The sequence below is a fragment of the Cucurbita pepo genome, chromosome LG07 (assembly GCF_002806865.2).
Source record: "Cucurbita pepo subsp. pepo cultivar mu-cu-16 chromosome LG07, ASM280686v2, whole genome shotgun sequence".
Classification (NCBI taxonomy): domain Eukaryota; kingdom Viridiplantae; phylum Streptophyta; class Magnoliopsida; order Cucurbitales; family Cucurbitaceae; genus Cucurbita; species Cucurbita pepo.
Genome location: NC_036644.1, coordinates 913,522 through 934,957, shown reverse-complemented (window position 1 = coordinate 934,957; position 21,436 = coordinate 913,522). Strand labels below are relative to the sequence as shown.

Below are 21,436 nucleotides of genomic sequence, written 5' to 3'. Positions count from 1 at the left end.
AATTTACCTTAATAAACTTCAAGACGACCACCTATTACCTTGACAATCAAGTATAAAGGATTAGGCAATTGTCTCGTAAAAGTAGTCAAAACGTAGACAAACCACCAATCGAAGTATAACCTAGTTAAAGTAATTATCGAGAGGTGAAAGATTCAAATCCCCTAAAATATTATCTTTTAAGAATGGAAGAACAATTTTCCATAAACAACAGCAGAACGTATCTTTATGATAACTTCTATAATAATCAACAAGATAATCTTGAAGCCAAAGTACCTTGGGAAGAAATGAGTATTGAAATTGGGGCAATAAGAAGAAGAAAAAAAAAAAAAAAACTCTTCATAGAATTATTTTCCATTATTCTCGAGGTTGAGATCTGAAAAGCCTGAATGACATCAACAGCAAAAGTATTTTCAATTTTATTAAGAGATCCAAACAGCAACCACACATAAGAGCATTAGAACATTACTGCTGTTTAATCCTAAGCATACAACTCGTCAAGATTACATTCTCCAAGGAAAACCTTAATGCTGCGTGGTGAGCCACAACTGCCTTCAGCAATCAGTGCTCTATCATTGGCGGCCATGTGAGCAATAATCTTGTAGATCATTTCAATCTGAAGTAACATAATAGAAGCGTGAATCAGTGAAGTAAAGATTATATGTTGTGTTTGAAAGAAAGTTCATAATCTGAAAACTGGATTGCTTACATCCTCAGGAGCATGACAGCGTTCAGCTACTTCATCAAGTGTCAATGGTTCCACAGGCTCTTTACAGCTGAGAGACAGACAGAATATCAATTATCACAAAGGCTTACAAAATTAATTTTTCCTTCCCCGCAAGTGGAACAGCCAGTACAGAATCAGAGAAGACTATGCTGATCATGATGTTGCCTAGGGAATCATTTTTGTACTTTGGCACTTTCAAAGCTCTAGTCCAATAAATCTCCAAAATTTTAAAAAGAAAGAAAGAAGTGTATAATAAGTCTCTATAATTTGCATCCAATTGATCCCTAAACTTTAACGAGTGTCTAATAAATTCCTTAACTTTAAATTTTGTGTCTAATCCTTGACCTGTAAAATTTACGAACCTATTAGACACAAATTCAATCTTATGTTTAATGAATTTGTAAATTTAAAAAAAAATGTTGAATATGCCAAAAACAAGACCTATATATGAATCAAATAAAAAATGAAAGTTGAAGACCTACTAAATATTTTCTGAAGTTCAAGGACTAATAGATGCAAACACGAAAGTTTAAGGAGTGCACTTATAATTTGTGCTTTAAACTACTATATAGAGGGAGGGATGTTCTAAAAAATTGAGCGTGGTCCTTCTAAAACATCATACTAATCCTCAATTTTTATATTTTTATTATACTAGAAAAGGAAGCAAGACATGGAAAAATCTGAGCCTTTCAAAGAGATCACACCTGGCCTCATTAAGTACTGCCAAGACGCGCTTTTGGAGAGCCAACACTTCCCCTGCTGCTTTCTTTCCAGCTTCCACACCTGACATAGCATTTGATCAACGCAAAAGCAGAATGGAGGTGAGGACAGTGAATGAATTAATTTTGCGAAGTTCATTATAAGAACATAAAACACAAACACTAGAAGAAATGAAAAGTTCGAATTTTATACTGAAGAAATATATATTTACCAGGTTGATGGTATGCATTAATGTTGACAAGGCTGGCATATAATCCTACTGCTCTTTCATAAAGTGCTACCATTGCGCCAACAGTTCTAGGAGTCACTTCTTGAACGGTGACTGAGATGGACTCCCTATCATTAGCATAGAGTGCAGATCTTGTTCCCTGAACAAGCTCAAATGATTAGGAGAAAAAACTAGTACCTGTAGCATTGAACTAATCATTTGTTATAGAAGCAAGATACTAGTACCTGTAGCATACCGAAAAGGTAGTCACCACATGTAACACCTGGCTCAAGCTCCCAATCATGACCAGGGGGCCTATCACGCAGAACTTCAATAAATGTCACAAAGAAATTGTGCACACCTTCCCTCAATTGTTGAATATAGCTGCATAAAGTTATTACGTGCATTAGGTGCCAACAGCTAGGTATGGTTTACATTAAGAGGCATATAAATTTCAACTAGTATGAAATCTCACGCATGTTGATCTGTACTCCCTTTGTTCCCATATACTGTAAGTCCCTGATTAACCTGTGGAAAGAAGTGAATTTAGTAAGCCACATTATTAGTCAATGCATCTCGAGTTAACACAACAAAAGCAAAATGGTTTCCTAAAATAGGCATTCTCTGCACTTGGATACTTGGGACATTTTGGAAATGTTGTCCATGGTTGTCAAAATTTTAGAATATGAAGCCTCAAATATTTTGATCCTTTTATCTCTTACAATGTTGAAATTTCAATGGAAATAATCATTCTAAGGATGGTTTACAGCAACAAAGGAGTAGTCTACTAGCTCATCTTTTCTATTAATGTCAATGGTAGCATATCTAATGATAGCAAAGGTCGGAATATGAAACATGCACTAAGTGTATCCAAAATGCATACAACCCCTTCTCAATATCAATTTGTTCATCATGAGAATAATTAACAATCAAATTTTTTATATTGATATCAACTGTGCTGAGGGGCTTCAGGCACGTAATAGTTTTCATGTCTTTCTAGTTTTCTCTCATTTAATAAACCAGAATACAAGAAGAATAATCCTCCTAAATGTTGCAGATACCCGATTTCCGTCGAGATCAAACTCTTTTCCAAGGGATTCCATGACCAGTTGCTGCAAATAACGACTAAATAATAACAAGCTATCCTTGTAGGGAAGAACAACCATATCCTGAGGAGATAAAACAGGAACAATAATTAATCATGGTAAATACAGTAGCAATGAGTTTCAAGACTACAGAATACGGATAGCAAGATTGCCAGTTACCTTAGATCCTATGCCATCAGAAGCCCAATACCAGCACAAAGCAAGCAATGCTGCAGGATTATTTCTAATCTGAACAGATGAGGCAACATAAGTGCTATATTATTTCTCCACGTGCGTCATATGTACAATATACAGTGGAAAGGAAAACTATAGTGGAACAATCAAGAAACATAAAACTATTTTTGGGATGATAGAATTACTCCAGTAAAAATTTACCATGTTATTAAAAACAAGATTTCTAGCAAACCCTAGGAAGAGTCAGTTCAAAGAAAAAGCCAACAGTTAGACAAGAATCAAAGAATAAGGCATGCGTGATAATTTGTGACACATCCATGACCTTACATCCCCTCCAAAGTACCTCTACGGGCAACTCTGAGAATTTCCAGCCGAAAAATAACCAAACAGAAAATGCAATGTTATTCATATTCATTAACCAAGAAAAAGTATAGTTAAACTCAACAGAACACAAATAAATGAATTTTTCTCACCTCAGTTGATCTGGTTGCATTGTCCATCAAAGCAGCACCAGCAAGCATTTCTCGAATGTCAATTCCCTGTTGTAAGGTTCATTTGTGAGGACAACTCAAAAGATGTGGAAGTCGTGGATTTAAATACTTAATAATCACTAACCTGAAGTGCCGCTGGAAGTAGACCAACTGCAGACATTTCTGATGTTCTACCACCTACCCAATCAAACATTGGGAACCTGGCCAACCATCCTTCAATCCTTGCAGTGTTGTCCAACAATGAATTTTCTTGTGTTACAGCAACACCCTGCATAAAAGAGCCCGTGTTGGGTCATACTTGAAAGCTTAGGGTAGTGAAAGTAATACCATCTCTATGTATCAGAATAAGAGAACTCAAAAGGAAAATATTAAAATTAATTTTTTTTAAAATAATCAAAACAAAACAAAATGACTAATATGAACGTCTTCCCTCTAGAAATTATATTCTTGGTCATGTCAAGAATTTTAAAATAATATGAATGAAATATTAATAATAATAAATAAAAAGATAATGAAAACGGAGGAGCCACAAGCATGAGGGCTAATTTTACTCACAGAGACATTCGACCAGATTTTCACTCTAATTTTACTTAAAGATTTTCATGCTAATTTGAACTCAATGTTTTTAGACAAGCTTTACAAGAATGCACTGAATTTTTGTATGTTAGTTCCCAGAAGCACGAGATGGTTACAAAAGGGAGATAAAAATTTTAGTTCTTGAATCAAAAGAAGCATAAGATGATTATACTCGACCGTGGAAATGAAAGGAAACTTGGTGATGAAGAGATGTAAGTATATGTATTTAAACATCAGAAGATGCAAGTTAATTTACATCCAACCAGTGATTAAGCAGTATGTTACCATGAACTACAATTACAAATTTTAACACATGAGAGTATCTCTGGTACACTCTGAAAAGCAGGAGAAAACTAATACTAGCAGAAAGAAAAACCTGAGATCAAAACCTGTTTTGCAAAATTTAAGCCAGCCTCGCGAAACGCCTTCTGTACTTCCAGCAAACCATTTCTAGTTTCAGGAGTGCCTCCACTCTGAGAACAATTCAAATGGGCATTAGATTGAAAATATTTCCAATAATGTGCAGAACTGTATTGAAGTGATAATATGTGGTACTACAGTGCACTACTTGCTCGTGGTGGTGGACCTATGGGGAATCTTGATGCCCACTCATTGAGTGAGCCTGATTAGATTTCTAAGGGGGCTCCCAAACAGGTCGACCCAAACAAAATAGCCTTGGAGAGTACACTCTAAGACTTGGTCCTCAGTGATTTATGGGAATGAACTGGTTTCTCTGATAGCAGCTACGTTTATAGGACAATTGATTCATCCATCCAAAAATAAATTGAAACCAGCGCTAAATGTCCTAGGTCCAAGCCCCTTGGATACTCTTCTAAGGAGACAAGAATGTTGTAACCAATCGGGTTCCGTTCATATAAAATGATGGTCCCAAATGGAGTAAGTTTGAAGAGCATGCCCGCCATTAGGCTGGTTCATTGGTAATAACAAATCCATAAGAATAGATTGACTCTCTCCTATCAGTTCTGGTTTTTGAAAGACTCCGATTCATTTATTTTCAAACAGTATAACAAAACTTCAATTACTTAAACATAGTCTAAGCATTTTGCTATATGAGACTGCCTTCCAATTTTGCTCTATTGGCAGCTATTCAAGTTGATATCAGTCTCATCCCCAAGAGTTCATTACACATAAAATCTCTGAAACGTAAAAGAGAAAGTATTGCCGACCTTCGAAATCACTATTACAAGAGTAGTTTCCAATTCTTGTCCTAGTTGTGCAATCTGATGATCAATTCCTGCTGGGTCTGTATTGTCAATAAATCGTATCTGCCATAAAGAAGAAGAAACAAATTTTATTTTTGAATATTCAAAAAAAGTACAGGACAACATAAAAAAATAGGCGTCTTCTGTGTTTTATATGAGATACAAAAATCAATATAATCGTAATATTTATTATAACTAATAAGAACAGTAGTGTAGAGAGATCTTCAGCAGGATACATTTCCTGTAGGTGACAACTATCAAATCCTTCATACTACCATAAGTGATAATGCATCGGCCACAAACTCGAGTACCTTAAGCGGGGGATTATCCGGAGCCAATGCCTCAGCCACAAACTGCGGGCCAAGAGCTGACCCTCCAATTCCAACAGACAGTATCTGGGTAAAGCGGCCCTCGGGAGAAGATGGGGGCTTAATCTGCATTTTGAATTGTGAAAGGAATTAAAATATGCATACAGCAAGCGAAACACAGTAAATTAGACAGACAATGCTTTGAACATTCTTTGAAATTAGGAATAAAACTATAAAGTCCAGAAGCAAAGAATTTAACATGAGGAAATCAACACTGGCATATCATGAATCCCTTATACCCTTCGACTGAATCAAACTAAGAATGCACTCTCCTTCAATCGAACTCGTATTTACAGATATAAATTGAAGAACAGTAGAGCTATTCATTAAACAATTAAAAGTTTGATCTCCAGCTTTTTATATCTCAAACCCTTTGTATGGAATAAGAATCAACTTATTAGGGTTTACTGAAGATCCATAACGCATAGCTCGAATGCAGCTGGCAGTAGTACGCAGCCAAACCAGAAATTAAGCGAGAACACCAAGAAAAAGGCCAAGGGGAAGGAATGCCATGAAAACTCACCTTACCGCTGATGATATCGTCCGCAAAATTGCACACAGCATCTAGAGTATTATTGATCTGCGTCTTCAAGAACGAGTTGGGCGCAAGTTCAGAGTTCCTCAGCCAATAATGCCCAACCATGCGTCCCTCGTCCGGATTGGCAATCGCGCCCTTCTCAAGCTCCTCCATAGCCTTGAAAGCAGCTTGAAATCGAGGCTCCATCTCGGCCAAGAACTCATCCGAGAATCCAATCCGACTTACATCCACAAACAGCCCAAGCTCTTTGTGCTGGTAAAGCCAGTCAACATACCTACTCCACAGCGCCTGAGGATCTTTCTCCAAACCCTTCTTAACCCCTCCATCAGCAGCAGACAATCCGACCGAGATCTCTTTGGCCACTGATTGAGCAGCTCCAGCACCAAATTTTCCATCATTATACTTCGCACGAATTGGAAATGACACTGAATCTTTGCGCAATGATCCGGTAGTTCCAAGAAACAAAGTCTTGATCTGAGGCTTCAAGGATGGAGAGGAAGAACAAATGCCAGAAATGGAGGCCATGGAAACAGTAGCGATGATATCAAAGTTGCTGATTACAAAATCTTTATGGAGTGGTTTCGATCATTCCATTCGGCTCTGCACCAAATCTTTGGCTGAGCCAAAACGAATGAAACGGAAGAAATTTAGAAGGAAAAAAATGTGTAATAAGCTTTTTGGTTTGGCTGCGCTTGGCGTGTGCTTGTGCGGGCGGCGGTGCAAAAGCCTCACACGTTAAGCCGTTTGCATTTGACAAGGTGAATTGACTCTAATACCCCTCTCTTGTTATTAACATTACCAATTTGCCCTCACCTTCGAATATTCCTTTAAAACTGCCAACTGTCTTGCGGACCGCTCTGTTTTCGACACCCGACCGTCGTTTTCGCTTCTTTTGTTTGTTTAAATCAAATTGGAATTAAAAAATAGTATAAATTAATAAATATCATTTTTATTAAAAAAAAAATAGTTTTAAAATATCCTTAAAACTTAGAGCATCGTTAATACTTTATTTAAAAAAATGTATTTTAACGTTCAAAATGTCTCAAAAATATCTTTAAAATATTATTAAAGAAATAAAAATATTATCATTATTATAGGCAGTGTTGGATGATGAAAGTTAATGAAGTATTTTGGAGAAGTACAAAGCAAAGCCACGAGAGATTATACTCAAAGTGGACAATTAATATATTATTAGCCGTAATTAGTGTCCAGTTCAATTATTCCATCAACTTTATACATATTCAATTAGTTGCCAAATTTGATTTCATTTTGTTCATTTATTTATTTTTAATTATTTGGAAAGTTGTTGAATTTTATATAAATATTGTTTTTTACTAAAATAAAAATTATATTATTATACTACTCTAGTACGTCGAATTAAAATCGAATACTACATCACCGTGACTTATATTTATAGCTCGAGATAGGAGCTTAAAGAATGTGGTGTGTCGGGAATGATTAAAAGACGATGTTCGGTTTGTTTCATCGCGAGCGTGTTTTTCCCTTGCTTACTTGTGTTTAAACAAAAGATAATGTCGTCTGTTGTGGGAATGTTTCCACACCCTTACAAATGTTGGTTTGTTCTCCTCCCCAACCAATGTGGGACACCACAATCCACCCCCCTTCGGGCTCAGCGTTCTCGCTGGCACTCTTTCCTTCCTCCAATCGATGTGGGACCGCCCCTAAATCCACCCCCCTTTGGGGCCAGCGTCCTTACGGCACACCACCTCGTGTCTACCCCCATTCGGGGAACAACGAGAAGGTTGACACATCGTCCGGTGTCTGGCTCTGATACCATTTGTAACAACCCATGCCCACCGCTAGCAGATATTGTCCTCTTTGGGCTTTCCCTTTCGGGCTTCCTCTCAAGGCTTTAAAACGCATCTGCTATGGGAATGTTTCTACACCTTTATAATGGTGGTTTGTTCTCCTCCCCAACCAATGTGGGACATCACAACTAGCTAATTATAAAGGCAAACGAGGTTTTGTAAAATATTCTACGGAGTTATTTGAACCAACAAGCGACCAAATAGTAGCTAGAAGAGTGTGTTCGTATGACGTCTTTCAGGTATTTTATTTTTTTTAATATTAATTTGGATTTAGTTGGAGATTCTTAAAAGTCTGAAATTCATAATTTGTCGAGTTCGTGGACGATCAGAGCTTAAAACTCAAACGATACCTTTCATGTGGCACCCGAGAAGGAGTACCAAATACATGAATAGATCGACACCACATCCAAAAGAGAGACATCGAAGATTCGAAAATAAGCTTAAAAAAAATTAATTATTACTTCCACCGACAAGATATCTGCACATTCATTTTTCCGGTGATTGTTCAATTTTAAATTTTATATCTAATAGACCGTTAAACTTTTATGTCGGTATCTATTTTGCATCTAAATGCTTTCAATTTTGTGTCTATGTAAGGGCCCGAGCCCTTTCCCGTTGGGCTTTCTACTATGGGCTTTCCCTTATTTGTTGACAGTCTGGGGTCATTGACTCTGATATTATTTGTAACAGCTCAAACCTAGGGCTAGTAGATACTGTCATTTTTAGGCTTTTTAAATGCATATGTTAGGGAGAGGTTTCTACACTTTATAAGAAATGTTTCGTTCTTCTTTTCAACTGATGTGGAATTTCACAGTCAAGTAGATCAATAAGTGGACAAAAAAAAAATTTACCGGGCAAAAAATTTATAATGTAAAGTTCATAAACGTATTAATTTATATTATAATTTTTAAAATTTATAATATTACTTCGAAAAAAAAAAGTACTTTAAAAATAGTATTGGAAATTTATTAAATTTTAAAGGTAATTTTGGAAATTAAAAAACAAAATTTGAGGGTAATTTGTTTTTTTTTACTTTTACAATTTAGCGGTAAAACAATATAATAATAAGATAAAACGAGCGTTGTAATTAGAGTTCATTGGTCGTAATTGATTTGGATTGCGTAGCGAAGGCTAAATACGCGGCAAGCCGATAAGCACAGAAACTCACAGACAAACTAGACGAGTCAGCAGCCCACCGGCCCCCTTCCGATGGTTCAATCCGTTTAATCAATCTGCTCCGGCGTCGTCCCAACTCCCAAGATCATCTCAAGCTCCCACTCTCCTCTTCCTCTCTCTCTCTCTCTCTCTGTTGCGTTGCGATGTGGAACGATTGCCGCGGCGGTTTACCGGGCGCTGACCAGCCACAATTCGATCAAGAATCGTTTATTAACTTTGATTTCTTCTCGGCCACGACTAAACCTAAGGTGATTGTTGTTAACGAGCATCTCAAACATCTTCTTCAAAGCGCATTTCTTGTCCTTGTGAAGCTAGCTAGGGTTTTGAGTTGGTTTTCGGTGTTTGGCATTTTACATTTTGATGAGGCTTTCTGGATTTTGTTTTTGTGTTAGGACTATTACAAGACGTTGGAGGTGGATTACGATGCAACCGATGATGATATTCGAGCTAATTACATACGACTGGCTCTGGTTCGTGACTTTGTGTTCTTGTCTTGATTTGGTTCTCTTTTCAATATTTTTGTTTGTTGGTGATTATCACAACTGGTTCTTGGAATTGGTTCCTTGCAGAAATGGCATCCTGACAAGCAGAAAGATCAGGATAATTCCACTTCAAGATTTCAGGAAATAAACGAGGCTTATCAAGGTCAGGTTCCAGCTTTCAATTCTTAATGCGTCTTACCGTTCGCATTCTTTTACTGGATATCCTGCATTTTCCACATAATACGTCTTAGTCAAGAATCATGTATACTCATGAGTTGTGAAGCAAAAAAGATTGCTAGTAATGAAACATTGTCTACAATATGTAAAGAAGGTTTATGAAAAAATTTCTGTGGCCTGTGATTTATCTGATCACCTGCGAGTAGTAGAAATGTAGTTTGGAATGCTTGGTTAGAAGGAGCATTATCATTTTTTTGAAAAATAGGGAACAAAGGAGACATCATTAGAGGACAAATTGTACAAATAGGAGCTGTAAGGCATCGACTCTCAGCTAAAGGGATTACCAAATACAATGTCAGTTGGTAGGCTAAGGAGTTCCAAAATTAAGGGTCCTCGTGGTTACCTACCAGGGGATATCACACAGTTCGAATTACCAGGCTATCAAATATTGCAGAAGAGGTGAGAGTCCACAGTTTTGAACATGATAAAACATTGAAGATCGCAGGGATTCCCTTAAACCGAAAAGAGAAGGCTTGTAGCCTAGTACCAATCATTTTGGCTCGTACATTTCAGATTTCTCCTTCCAAGGTGGTAACATGAAGGCCTTAGATGCCCAAGTACTTACAGAAATGAAAGAAACAAGAATGGAAAAGGGAATTATTTTTTTTTTAGAGACTCCATGGTACTAGTTATAGTGGGAAGAAAGCCTGCAGAGGTATGTTATTCTTCTTTAGTTCTTTGAAGAGTACCAATACCTAGTCTTGTTGCTATTTAGCAATTTCCATAAGTAAAGAGTATCTCAGATATGTCGTAGTGTCTTGTCGGGAGATGACAAACTATTGGTTCTTGCATTTTCTTTTTTGGGTGGTGGACGGATGGGGATGATAAAAATGATTACCATCAAGAAGCATCTCGTTCTCTTGGTTGCTATTTGGAGCTCAAGGTTCATCCTCATGTCATTTGGCTTGGACATTTATGTTTCTCTCCAGTTCTCCTAATGAAGTTTGGATGCTTCCCTTTGCTGGCAAAGAATAAATCTCTCGGCCAACTTCATTTTGTTTTTCTTTGAAACCTTTGGTAAACTTGATAGTTGATACTTATATCTTCTCTCCAGCTTTTCTATATTAAAAAAAAAAAAATGTCAACTTAGTGGTTGAAGAGACGCAGAGTCTTTCTTGATTTTTTTCTGTGATCCATTTTCTATATTGACCTCTGACTTTCTCATGAGGAGAAGGAACTGCACTTACTGGCTATCTTTCTTTCATATAAACCTTCCATTCAGATCTGCAATGAAGAATAAACTGCTATGGTCTGGTACCTGGGCAGAGTTCTTGGAATCTGAACCCTACCAATTCAGCTCAATCTGATTGATTGGTTTCTTTCAGTTGTTTTAAAATCTACTTGAATAGTTCCATGCAATTGAATGGTGCTAAATACTCGTAGTGTTTTGATCACGTGCACAAATATTCAATTTAGGAAAAGCTTTTTAATATTAATACTAAGATTTTAAGGATTTCACAATGTGGCTTAAAACGGGGAGGGTTGTGAATAATGGTACAAGTCAAAACATTTTTCTCAATTTTAACAATTAGTATGAATTTGGAGAAAACAGCACGTAAGATGGATGCCTCTCTTTCTATCTCTCATGTTGAGAGAAGGCTTCCATGTAGTTGTTTCATCGCCTCTTAGTATAAAAAGAAGAAAGAAAAATAAAGACAAGGAAAATGTGTCGGCGAAGAAAATAGCTACAAGGAGTTCAAAAATAAAGAAAAAGAAAATGAAAGAAGTTGAAGTAGGTGTGGATATTGCACAACTTTCTTTTGGCTATTAAAAAAATGAGAAAGATTGTAGAAAAGGTGGAATCCTTTTGAGCTTAATTAAGAGAAATAAGTAAATGGGAGCTTTCAAGCCATTGGTTGCAAATCTGCTGGCTTTTAAGGGCAACCAAGACAGGAGGTTGCTCAGCTCAGAAATATCCCAAGTGTGAAAGTAAGGTGTGAGCTTTATTATACACAGAAGGTATTCAAGAGAGCATTGTATCATCTTGACATGGGTGTCTTGTAGCAAATAGCAAGCTATTCAAAGTAATCATTGTATATTATACAAGAGCTTGTATCGTCCTCCATTTAACATTTTGTACGTCTTTTTTAACTTTTGTAAAGATGGCATCTTATATATTATCATTCCTTCAATGAAATATTTGTTTCTTAATCAATCTACAGAGATAACTGAGTAATATATTATCCTCTCAAAATGTGTATCTTCTAGCATTCTTAGACGCTAATCTTGATTTTGGAGGTACATGAAGGAAAATGTTTTTTTTCTTCTTGGTTACGAGGATAAACTCTGTATGATTACCTATCAGTCAGATTTAACTTAATCTCCCGTACTTTTGTGAGGTTGAACTTGAAAGCATTAGCTGCAGCCGTGCAGGAGCAGGTGGGAAACTGAGCTGAATTCACCGTCAAGGTGTTCCTTATATGCATTTGCTTGAATGTTTTAGTGGTTTAAGAATGCCTTTCATGCAAATAATTAATCTTTTAGAAACGAGTCAGGAGGTAGCAGCCATCTAACCACCCTAGCATTTTCTCTTCCAAGCCATCTTTTAACTGCTCTTACTGAACGTATCTACATACCAAGTGCAAGCTTGTTGGTTGGAGGAGTATGGAAAGGGGGGATACTGTTGTTTCATGAAGCAACTATTCATTGCATTTTTTCTGGGGAATCTGTAAAAATAAAGGGGGTAAGATTCTTTTAAGATCAGGTAGAAAACCTATTTTAGTAGACAGAAGACAATTAAGGGAATGCTTGACAAACCAATTTAGAGGAACTTCTCCAGACAGTTGATTGAATTCTGTTCCCATATCCATACTCGATATCCAATTAAACAACACAATCTGTTCCAATTTCTCCTGTGCAGTATTAATTTCCTTGGCTACCAAACACGACACTGTTATTTGATTGAGTTTTGCCTTTGGGTTTCGTGGATCAACTCCATATGATCTAACCGTCACTGATTCAATGGGAGATCTATGGTTCAGTTATACCACAGAATTAAATGTAAATGCATGTTCACTTGTCTTGTGCTATGTGCGTGTGTGAGAGAGAGAGGTTGTGAGATCCCACATCGGTTGGAGAGGAGAACGAAACATTCCTTATAAGGGTGTGGAAACCTCTCCCTAACAAATGCGTTTTAAAACCGTGAGGCTGACGGCATTACGTAACGGGCCAAAGCGGACAATATCTACTAGCGGTGGGCTTGGGCTGTTACAAATGGTATCAGAGCCAGACACCGAGCAGTGTGCTAGCGAGAACCTTGGGCCCCCCAAGTGGGGTGGATTTTGAGATCCCACATCGGTTGGAGAGGAGAACGAAACATTCCTTATAAGGGTGTGGAAACCTCTCCCTAACAAATGCGTTTTAAAACCGTGAGGCTGACGGCATTACGTAACGGGCCAAAGCGGACAATATCTACTAGCGGTGGGCTTGGGCTGTTACAAATGGTATCAGAGCCAGACACCGAGCAGTGTGCTAGCGAGAACCTTGGGCCCCCCAAGTGGGGTGGATTTTGAGATCCCACATCGGTTGGAGAGGAGAACGAAGCATTCCTTATAAGGGTGTGGAAACCTCTCCCTAACATACCCATTTTAAAACCATGAGGCTAATGACAATACGTAACGGACCAAAGCAGACAATATCTGCTAGCAGTGGGCTACAGGGGGATTGAAAGTGGTGAGAGGTGAGCGGTGAGCAGCCCATCTTCTGTATTGAAAGATAAATATGAAATTGTTTCAGGTGGAGGTTTATAGTTTCAGCAATGTAATTGGAGTTGGATAATTATCAATCTCTCCACTTGACTCTCTATTCATTATATCTTTTTTCCCCTCTTTCTCAATTGTAAGATTTGTTTGTTAGTCCAGGCTGTTATGGCTTGTGGTGAATACCTAATCTTCTGTGCCTCCTTCTTCTTATGGATCATTCCACAAAAACAAACAAAAAAAGCTAACAATTTAAAATCAATAAACTCCAGATCTCACACAACACTTGTATTATTCATGGACAGTTTTGAGTGATCCCATCAAGAGGAGAGAATACGACATCAAAGACATGCTGTACAAATATGATTACAACGTAGTTGTAAGAAATCCCTTCTTCTCTCTGCTAACTTTCTCTAACATCAACCACGCCTTCTATTATCCTTATATGTCTGTAAATTCTTATGCTCTGTGCAGGAATATCTCAATCGGTTCAAAGGGCTTATATTGACTTGCAATGGCCTTGGAATTAAGCATTCAATTTGGTAAGAAACAGAGCCACTGTTCTTCCTAAACACATCACCTGTTCAGTACATGTGAGAACATTTGGCCTATTATATATCATCAATCTGCTGACATCACACAATTCTAGTGGCCCCCAGAGCTGCCAGACCCCTTTCAAGCTTTCTTAGAACCCTATACTTTCTTTTGTTCTGATTTTTGTATAAGAATATCATATTATGTATCTATTCTCTTCCTTGACAATAGATCCACCTCAATTCTACTGTGTTCTTATCTTAATCTGTGGCCTTTTCTCTCTTTCTCTCTCTCTCTCTTCCCTTACTCTTTAAGTTGTTGATATTGCAGGCCCAAAATTCTCTATGAGACAGCAATAGAATCTTGTTCATTTGAATCATTAATGTGTTTGGAGGCTGGCTTTTATATTTTAGACTCTAGGTTGAGATGGGTATTCTGTCAGTTGTTTGAAATTTGTTATCGAGCATTCCGCTAGTAGATATTGTCATTTTTTTAGTTTTTCTTTCTAAGCTTTGCCTTTTCCCTTCTAAGCTTCTCCTCTAGGTTTTATAACCCGTATGTTAGGGAGAGGTTTCTATACCCTTATAAGCAATGGTTCGGTTCCCCCTTCAATCAATGTGATCTCATAATTAGGCACTAAATCTTGTTATTACTTCTACTCAAATTTTGACAGGTAACTTGAATAGAATCTTTAAGTAAACGATTCGGCGGCCCTTGGGGACATTTTTGTCATTTTTTTTTGGGTGTTTTGTTCTAACCACACGCATCAATGGATTCTTGGGGACGTTTTTGTCATTTTTTTTTCATATTTAGTTCTAGCTATTTTCATGTATCTACACGTGAGAAGAAACATCTTTTTGAAACGAGCTTAGTCTGTCCATCTTTACTTTATGTAAATTATGCAATTTTTTTTATCGTATTTATATTTTTTTTAATGGTATTTGATTAAATTATTAAAAAGGAAGTATAATATTTTAAAAGTAATTATTTTTGAAATATAAGGAATTTTAGCTATTCTTAAAAGTCAACCCATACAACTCAATCATCCCTCCCTCCCACTAATTTATTAACCGGTAATAAACGAATATGTTTTTGGAGATTTTTAAAATAATATTTAAGATGATAATTTTAATGTAATTATAAAAAAATATATATATGTGACGTGGCAATGCGTAATTAATAATTAGAAATTAATTGAAACGCTACCTCACAGATAATGATTGAAATTATTAAAAATAGAAAAAGATGTGTTGGCATCCTTTTTCCTTGCATTTGCATAGCTGGCAATCCTCCTCAATCATCTCCATGTCATCGTCACCAGCTTTAATCCAACGGCTGTTATTTCACTCTCATTCTACATTCGTCGCAGGCTAATATGGCTCTTTTTTTGTTATTTATTTATTTTTGGGTTTTTAAGGCCACCCGCGCATCTTTACCAAACGGCGAACGTTGAAAACGCAAATCTCTCTGTCTCCGTCTCTCTCTCTCTCTCTCTCTCTCTCTCTCTCTCTCTCTCTCTGTCCGTCGCTTCAAGCTCGCCGGAGTTCAATAATGGCCGCCACCGTGCCGGACAATCTCTCTCGTGAGCAATATGTGTACCTAGCTAAGCTTGCCGAGCAGGCTGAAAGATATGAGGAGATGGTTCAGTTCATGCAGAAACTTGTTCTTGGTTCAACCCCAGTCTCCGAGCTTTCTGTCGAGGAGCGAAATCTTCTCTCTGTTGCTTACAAGAACGTGATTGGCTCACTTCGAGCTGCTTGGCGGATTGTCTCTTCCATCGAGCAGAAGGAGGAGAGCCGTAAGAATGAAGAGCATGTTGTTCTTGTTAAGGATTATAGATCAAAGGTTGAGTCTGAGCTTTCCGAGGTCTGTGCTAGTATTTTGAAGCTTTTGGACTCGAATCTAATTCCATCGGCATGTGCTAGTGAGTCTAAGGTCTTCTACTTGAAGATGAAAGGGGATTATCATAGGTATATGGCGGAGTTTAAGGCTGGGGATGAGAGGAAAGCTGCTGCTGAGGATGCTATGCTGGCTTATAGGGATGCTCTGGTACTTGTGGTTCTTTTTCTATTCTTTGTTGGTAGTGTTATTGATCCAATTTTGAAATGTTGCTGTTTTTGTGACCTTTTAGGTTAGATATTTCACTTGTGAATTGACTTTGAATACTGATTTAGTCCCGCCGCCGAACATATCCCTATTTACGCGATCCATCTTTTACTGTTGTCATGTTTCCGTATTCTTGGCTACAACCTTCTTGAAATCTTGATTTTGGCAGTTCCAATGGATTTCACATTCGAAGACGTTTTTTCTTTATTACTCTGGTCTTCTTAGCTTTCATCGGGGAAGATCCCCATTTTTCAACCGACCATTTCTATGTCGCAGCGCTTCTATTGGTTTATTTTAATTAATCAAACAATATGATATTAGGAATTTTCAATTCTAACATATTGATTCTTGAGTTTGGATTATTCTGAATTTTGATTTTACACTTGTTGGATTTTGTGCTACGAAGGATGTCGCAGTTGCGGATCTTGCACCCACTCATCCGATAAGGCTGGGTCTGGCACTCAATTTCTCTGTGTTTTACTTCGAGATTCTGAATCAGTCCGATAAAGCATGTAGCATGGCCAAGGAGGTAAACTTGATCCTTCTTTTTTGTTTTCAGTCTCCTATTTCTGGTTCATATCCCCTTTTCTACATTATTCTCCTCCTTGTTTTATGCCTCTGAGATGAAGCGTGGGCTAACTCTGTTACTTTTTGCTTTTATTTCTGGGGCCTACTGTCGTAGATCCTTGTGATATTGTACCTTTTCTGGGCTATCAAGAGTTCCTAAGAAATTTCTTCAGCTAGTACTATTACTGTGGCCACTTTGTTGAACTATTGTCTTCACGTTGAATTTTATGACTATCACATGTTTCATAGCGTCACTTATATGCAGATTTGGAACCAGCTTTACCCATGAAATACTTTAACATGGATCTTACATCTGTAGGCTTTCATATGCAGATTTGGACATGTTTGTTTAATATCCATCTAGTTTGACTGATGATTCAAATATTTGATATTGTTGCATTTGTTCTTGTATCGTCCTTCCTTTGGTCTTTAGTTCCAGCTTTCAGGAATGCCATGATATCATCATCTATGCCAATGTTATTTTCCTCAAGCCACTGTGAACTACTGGTATTAGGCGTCTTACTTGGATCTGTGACTGAATCAGAATGTGATTCGTGTTTCGATCCATTTCCCTTCGAATAGTTCTATCATATATTTAAACTGTCTGCTATGAATCTGCTACTTAGCTAACCTTACTGGCCTGTAGATGACTCTTTCGAAACTGGAACCGATGCACGTTACATTTTCTTTTTGCTAAAATGTGCTTGCAATTGCACTACTGTAGTGTAGGTGCATGCTACAAGCAATATGCTTTCCCATCTTTCTTTTGCGTGTGTTACTCACCAGTTCTTATGCTTCTGTTCAGGCATTTGAGGAAGCCATCGCTGAGCTGGACACTTTGGGTGAAGAATCATACAAGGACAGCACCCTCATCATGCAGCTGTTGAGGGACAACCTCACGCTCTGGACTTCAGATGCGCAGGTCAGTGAATACCACCCTCCCAAAAGAAAGAGTCCTTAACTTTCAACTTGCAAGTGTCTAAAATGTTCCTTCCTATTACACATGAAACAAGAAATACAAGGGTCTATGAGAAACACAATTAAACGTTTGAGGACTTATCAACACTTACAAATTCAGCGACGAATTAGGCACAAACCCGTAAATTTAGGGGACTATTAGATATTTTTCTTCCAAAGTACAAATTACAGCCCTTATTCGCGTTTATCATTACGAGGCCATAACGTTTGTGAGTATTGACTTGTTTGCAGGACCAGTTAGACGAGTCGTAGAAGGCGGCATGAGCTCGACCTGTCCTGTGCTTGTGAATGGAGGGGGAGGAGGAGGTGGGCTTCAAATGTCATTTGCTTATGCTATTTTAAATGTGTGAATCTGGAAATTAAACACATTGTGGTCTGTGCCTGATGTCCTTGTACTCAGACTAGCCTTGATCTTCAATTCCGAAGTTCCAAAATTGGTGGGTTTTTCTTCTTTCTTTTCATCTTTTCTCTTCTTTTTTTTGCCCCGATCCAGATGGGTTCTTTTTTTTACCTTAAAAAGAATCAGATTGAAAGAACATTTTAGCTTCATTTTCTCTTTAATCTCAAGGTTGATGATAATCATATCAGGTAATTCGGTTGAACAAAGCCGATGGATTTATTGCATTTGATTTTGGTCAATATATATTGAGAATAATGTTCATAAAGTGGAAAGTGGTTTAGATACACGACTAGAAGAATGATGGAAAATTTGTCTGAATGATAATTAAAGTTGTTAGTGTACCTTATATCAGGTGGGGCCAGCTTTGGGTCAGAACCACATGAACCAACTGTTTGTTCCTATTTTTTTTAGAACTGTTGGTGGATTCGGTTTTATTGATATTGATAGGTTTGCCTTTTGTGTCAGCTCGGTCAGTTTCTGGCTTTCTGCTTCTTCTCTTTTTCAGTTAAAAAAATAATTTCACTGCCCTCTTAGAAGTAAGAATTCACTTGGAGATCACTATTTTTCACCTTGTTTTAGGGGAATTGCAAAAGGTAGCAAAATACGTGCATTATTTCTGTGATATCCCACATTGGTTGTGGAGGAGAACGAACATTATTTTTATAATATCCCACCTTGGTCGGAGAGGAGAATGAGCATTATTTTTCTTTGATATCCCACATTGGTTGAAGAGGAGAACGAACATTATTTTTATGATATACCATATTGGTCGGAGAGGAGAACGAGCATTATTTCTGTGATATCCCCACATTGGTTCGGAAGGAGAACGAAACGCCCATAAGGGTGTGAAAACCTTTCCTCAAAAACCTTAAGGAAAAGCTTGAATAGGAAAGTCCAAAGAGGACAATTATGTTAAGCTTGAAAAGGAAAGTCAAGAGAGGACAATAACGTCAAGTAGAGACACCTCGGAACAATGAGTATATAAAAAAAGTGTTTGAAGTGAGCTAAACACGTATAAAAAGGCATTTAACCCCTTGTTTTACTTATTTATTTATGAATAAATAATGCGTTTAGTCCCTGAATTTTGAAGTTAATATCGGATTTCTAAATCTAGTGTCGAACCGAGCTAGTCAAGTTAGAGCCCTTTTATCTTACACAATTGATTTGGGTTCTACCCATTTTGGCAAAGAAGGGAACATAATTTGGCTCTAAGATCATAAAGAATCCCATATCTATGAAGATCTAATGATGAAATCTAAGGCCATCAAACAATGGCTGAAGTAAAAACAAATCAAACAGAGTTTTTTACCATCACCTGCTCCACAGAACTCTTCTTCACAACTCCTCTAGAGCACAGTTCATTATGCAACTCCAATGCCTCCTTGGCTAGTCCTTCATCGGCCAATCCTTCGATGAGAATCATGTACGACGCCTCGGTCGGTATACAGTCTCGGGCAACCATGTATGCCAAGAAATCGATGGCTCGATTGGTTTGTCGAACCTTACAAAGTCCTAACATGATAGCGTTGTATGTGATAGCATTTGGCCTCACACCCATTTCTTCTAAATCATGGAAAAATGCAATTGCTTCATCAATTTTTCCTCCTCTACTCAGTCCTCCGACGAGCGAGGAGTACGTAATTATAGCCGGTTCGAGTCCTTTTCCCTTCATCTCGTCTAGAAATCTAATGGCATCTTCTGTCTTGCCTACCTTTGAGAGCCCATCAATGATAGTGTTGTATGTAATCAATACAGGAGAGCAGCCTTTGCTTCTAAGTTGATTCACTATCTCAGCTGCAACATCTACCTTCCCATCTTTGCACAAAGCTATCAACAGAGTATTATACGTCATAATATCCGGGTAACACCCTCTCGAAACCATGATATTCAAAAACTCAATCGCCCGATCCATCTTCTTCTCTTTACAGAATCCATGAAGCAACGGTTTGTAGCTCAAGGAATTCGGAATACAGCCATGTCGAGGCATTTTCTCCAAAACATCGATAGCACGACCAAGCAAGCCCTTTCGACACAAGAAGTTAATCAAGATATTGAACGTCACAACACTAGGAGAACATCCCTTCCGAACCATATCGGCCAAAAGCTTCTCGGCATCCATCCACCGCTCGGTACTACACATGCTACGCAAAATTATATTATAAGTGATCGTATTCGGTTGGCAACCATAAGAAGGCATATGATTCAAGAACTTAATAGCTTCATCCAACCTCCCTTCCTTGCAAATCCCTTTGATAAGAACATTGTAAGTAACAACATCAGGCTTACATCCTTTGTTCCTCATTTCATCCAACAATTTCATCGCCTTCCCAACACCACTTTCCTTGCAAGTTGCTTCAATCAATATAGTGTAAGTTATCACATCAGGATAACACTCACTCTGCAGCTGTCTATCAAGAACATCCATGGCTTGCTTCAACCTCCCACAGCCACAGAGAGTTCGCAAGATCGTATTGTAAGTAACAACATCAGGAGAGACACTCATTCGTTCAAAAAGTTTCAAAGCACTGCCAATTTCACCAGATTTACAGTAACCACTAATTAGAATATTGTAAGTTCTAACATCAAGAACAGCCCTCGAATCTTTCAAAATTTCCATAACCCGAGTGGCCTTCCTAATCTTCCCAGTCTTACACAAATCACGAATCAAAATAGTGCAGGCATTTATATCAGGAATTTCATCACGAAAGAACATATTCTCAAGAAATTTAAACCCGTTTTCTAATTCCCCATTTCTTACCAGTAGACGAAGATGATTATTGTTCTCGAATCCCTCGAAACTCTGCGAATGATTCGAAGCAGATGAAGAGGAATTGGCGCCGTTCAAATGGCCATGTTGTAATCTAAGCGTATCGACTCTCGAAACCGCACGAACAATGTTGAGATGTTTAGTAATCGAAGAAATCGGTTCCTCGGAATCATCGGAAGGAATAACGAGGAAGCGAGATTTTCCTTTTGCTCCTACATGAAGCCTCAAAGAATTGGCCTCCGATGTAACCAATTGCTTGGCCCTAACTTCACGGCCGCGAATTTTGGCGCTGTGGCGCCGAAACAAACAGAATCCATCTGTATAATTCTTTGCAGGCAAGGTTAAATCCATAATCTTCCTTCAACTTACGGTGAGCGTAACAATGGAACAGGGGAAAATGGAGGCGAGTTAATGGCGCGGCGGCGGGTTTGCTTATCCAGTTTGTGAGCCTGCGTTCGTCTCTGAAGCGGAGGCGGCCGCATGAGTAGGAAGAACAGCGCTCGGTGGCCCAATCCATAGCAGTGGGCTTCGTGC

The 21,436-nt window shown here is 38.0% G+C and overlaps 4 protein-coding genes across 4 annotated transcripts; 2 read left to right on the top strand and 2 right to left on the bottom strand.

Annotated features, from left to right (window-relative positions):
- Window positions 1-321: 321 nt before the first annotated feature.
- LOC111798636 (glucose-6-phosphate isomerase 1, chloroplastic) lies at window positions 322-6,828 on the bottom strand. The gene is made up of 14 exons (XM_023681905.1): window positions 6,114-6,828; window positions 5,534-5,656; window positions 5,187-5,285; window positions 4,389-4,472; window positions 3,548-3,691; window positions 3,406-3,471; window positions 2,918-2,986; window positions 2,714-2,821; window positions 2,128-2,180; window positions 1,898-2,036; window positions 1,656-1,812; window positions 1,429-1,507; window positions 707-773; window positions 322-613 (listed from the first exon to the last, which is right to left on the bottom strand). Exons 1-14 carry the CDS (start codon window positions 6,651-6,653, stop codon window positions 479-481), a joined length of 1,863 nt encoding a protein of 620 aa, XP_023537673.1. The 5' UTR covers window positions 6,654-6,828; the 3' UTR covers window positions 322-478.
- A 2,238-nt stretch (window positions 6,829-9,066) lies between these two features.
- Window positions 9,067-14,370, top strand: LOC111798560 (chaperone protein DnaJ-like). Its single transcript, XM_023681796.1, has 5 exons — window positions 9,067-9,381; window positions 9,526-9,603; window positions 9,703-9,778; window positions 13,856-13,929; window positions 14,025-14,370. Exons 1-5 carry the CDS (start codon window positions 9,277-9,279, stop codon window positions 14,094-14,096), a joined length of 405 nt encoding a protein of 134 aa, XP_023537564.1. The 5' UTR covers window positions 9,067-9,276; the 3' UTR covers window positions 14,097-14,370.
- A 1,172-nt stretch (window positions 14,371-15,542) lies between these two features.
- On the top strand, window positions 15,543-18,359 carry LOC111799179 (14-3-3-like protein GF14 kappa). The gene is made up of 4 exons (XM_023682604.1): window positions 15,543-16,133; window positions 16,597-16,719; window positions 17,563-17,679; window positions 17,967-18,359. The coding sequence occupies exons 1-4, from the start codon at window positions 15,636-15,638 to the stop codon at window positions 17,985-17,987; spliced, it is 759 nt and encodes a 252-aa protein (XP_023538372.1). The 5' UTR covers window positions 15,543-15,635; the 3' UTR covers window positions 17,988-18,359.
- Window positions 18,360-19,154: 795 nt separating this feature from the next.
- On the bottom strand, window positions 19,155-21,430 carry LOC111799173 (pentatricopeptide repeat-containing protein At1g09900-like). The gene has a single exon (XM_023682593.1). It carries the CDS (start codon window positions 21,251-21,253, stop codon window positions 19,427-19,429), a length of 1,827 nt encoding a protein of 608 aa, XP_023538361.1. The 5' UTR covers window positions 21,254-21,430; the 3' UTR covers window positions 19,155-19,426.
- Window positions 21,431-21,436: the final 6 nt, after the last annotated feature.

What these genes read in the sequence shown, in the direction of transcription:
- LOC111798636 (XM_023681905.1), bottom strand. Translation starts at nt 6,653, where the DNA reads ATGGCCTCCATTTCTGGCATTTGTTCTTCCTCTCCATCCTTGAAGCCT. An exon ending in TACTTCCAGCGGCACTTCAG is followed by an intron (nt 3,472 to 3,547) that starts GTTAGTGATTAT and finishes ACCTTACAACAG; the next exon opens with GGAATTGACATTCGAGAAAT. An exon ending in TTGATCTCGACGGAAATCGG is followed by an intron (nt 2,181 to 2,713) that starts GTATCTGCAACA and finishes TTCTTTCCACAG; the next exon opens with GTTAATCAGGGACTTACAGT.
- LOC111798560 (XM_023681796.1), top strand. Translation starts at nt 9,277, where the DNA reads ATGTGGAACGATTGCCGCGGCGGTTTACCGGGCGCTGACCAGCCACAA. An exon ending in CGGCCACGACTAAACCTAAG is followed by an intron (nt 9,382 to 9,525) that starts GTGATTGTTGTT and finishes TTTTTGTGTTAG; the next exon opens with GACTATTACAAGACGTTGGA. An exon ending in AATAAACGAGGCTTATCAAG is followed by an intron (nt 9,779 to 13,855) that starts GTCAGGTTCCAG and finishes ATTCATGGACAG; the next exon opens with TTTTGAGTGATCCCATCAAG.
- LOC111799179 (XM_023682604.1), top strand. Translation starts at nt 15,636, where the DNA reads ATGGCCGCCACCGTGCCGGACAATCTCTCTCGTGAGCAATATGTGTAC. An exon ending in TGGCTTATAGGGATGCTCTG is followed by an intron (nt 16,134 to 16,596) that starts GTACTTGTGGTT and finishes TGTGCTACGAAG; the next exon opens with GATGTCGCAGTTGCGGATCT. An exon ending in TCTGGACTTCAGATGCGCAG is followed by an intron (nt 17,680 to 17,966) that starts GTCAGTGAATAC and finishes ACTTGTTTGCAG; the next exon opens with GACCAGTTAGACGAGTCGTA.
- LOC111799173 (XM_023682593.1), bottom strand. Translation starts at nt 21,253, where the DNA reads ATGGATTTAACCTTGCCTGCAAAGAATTATACAGATGGATTCTGTTTG.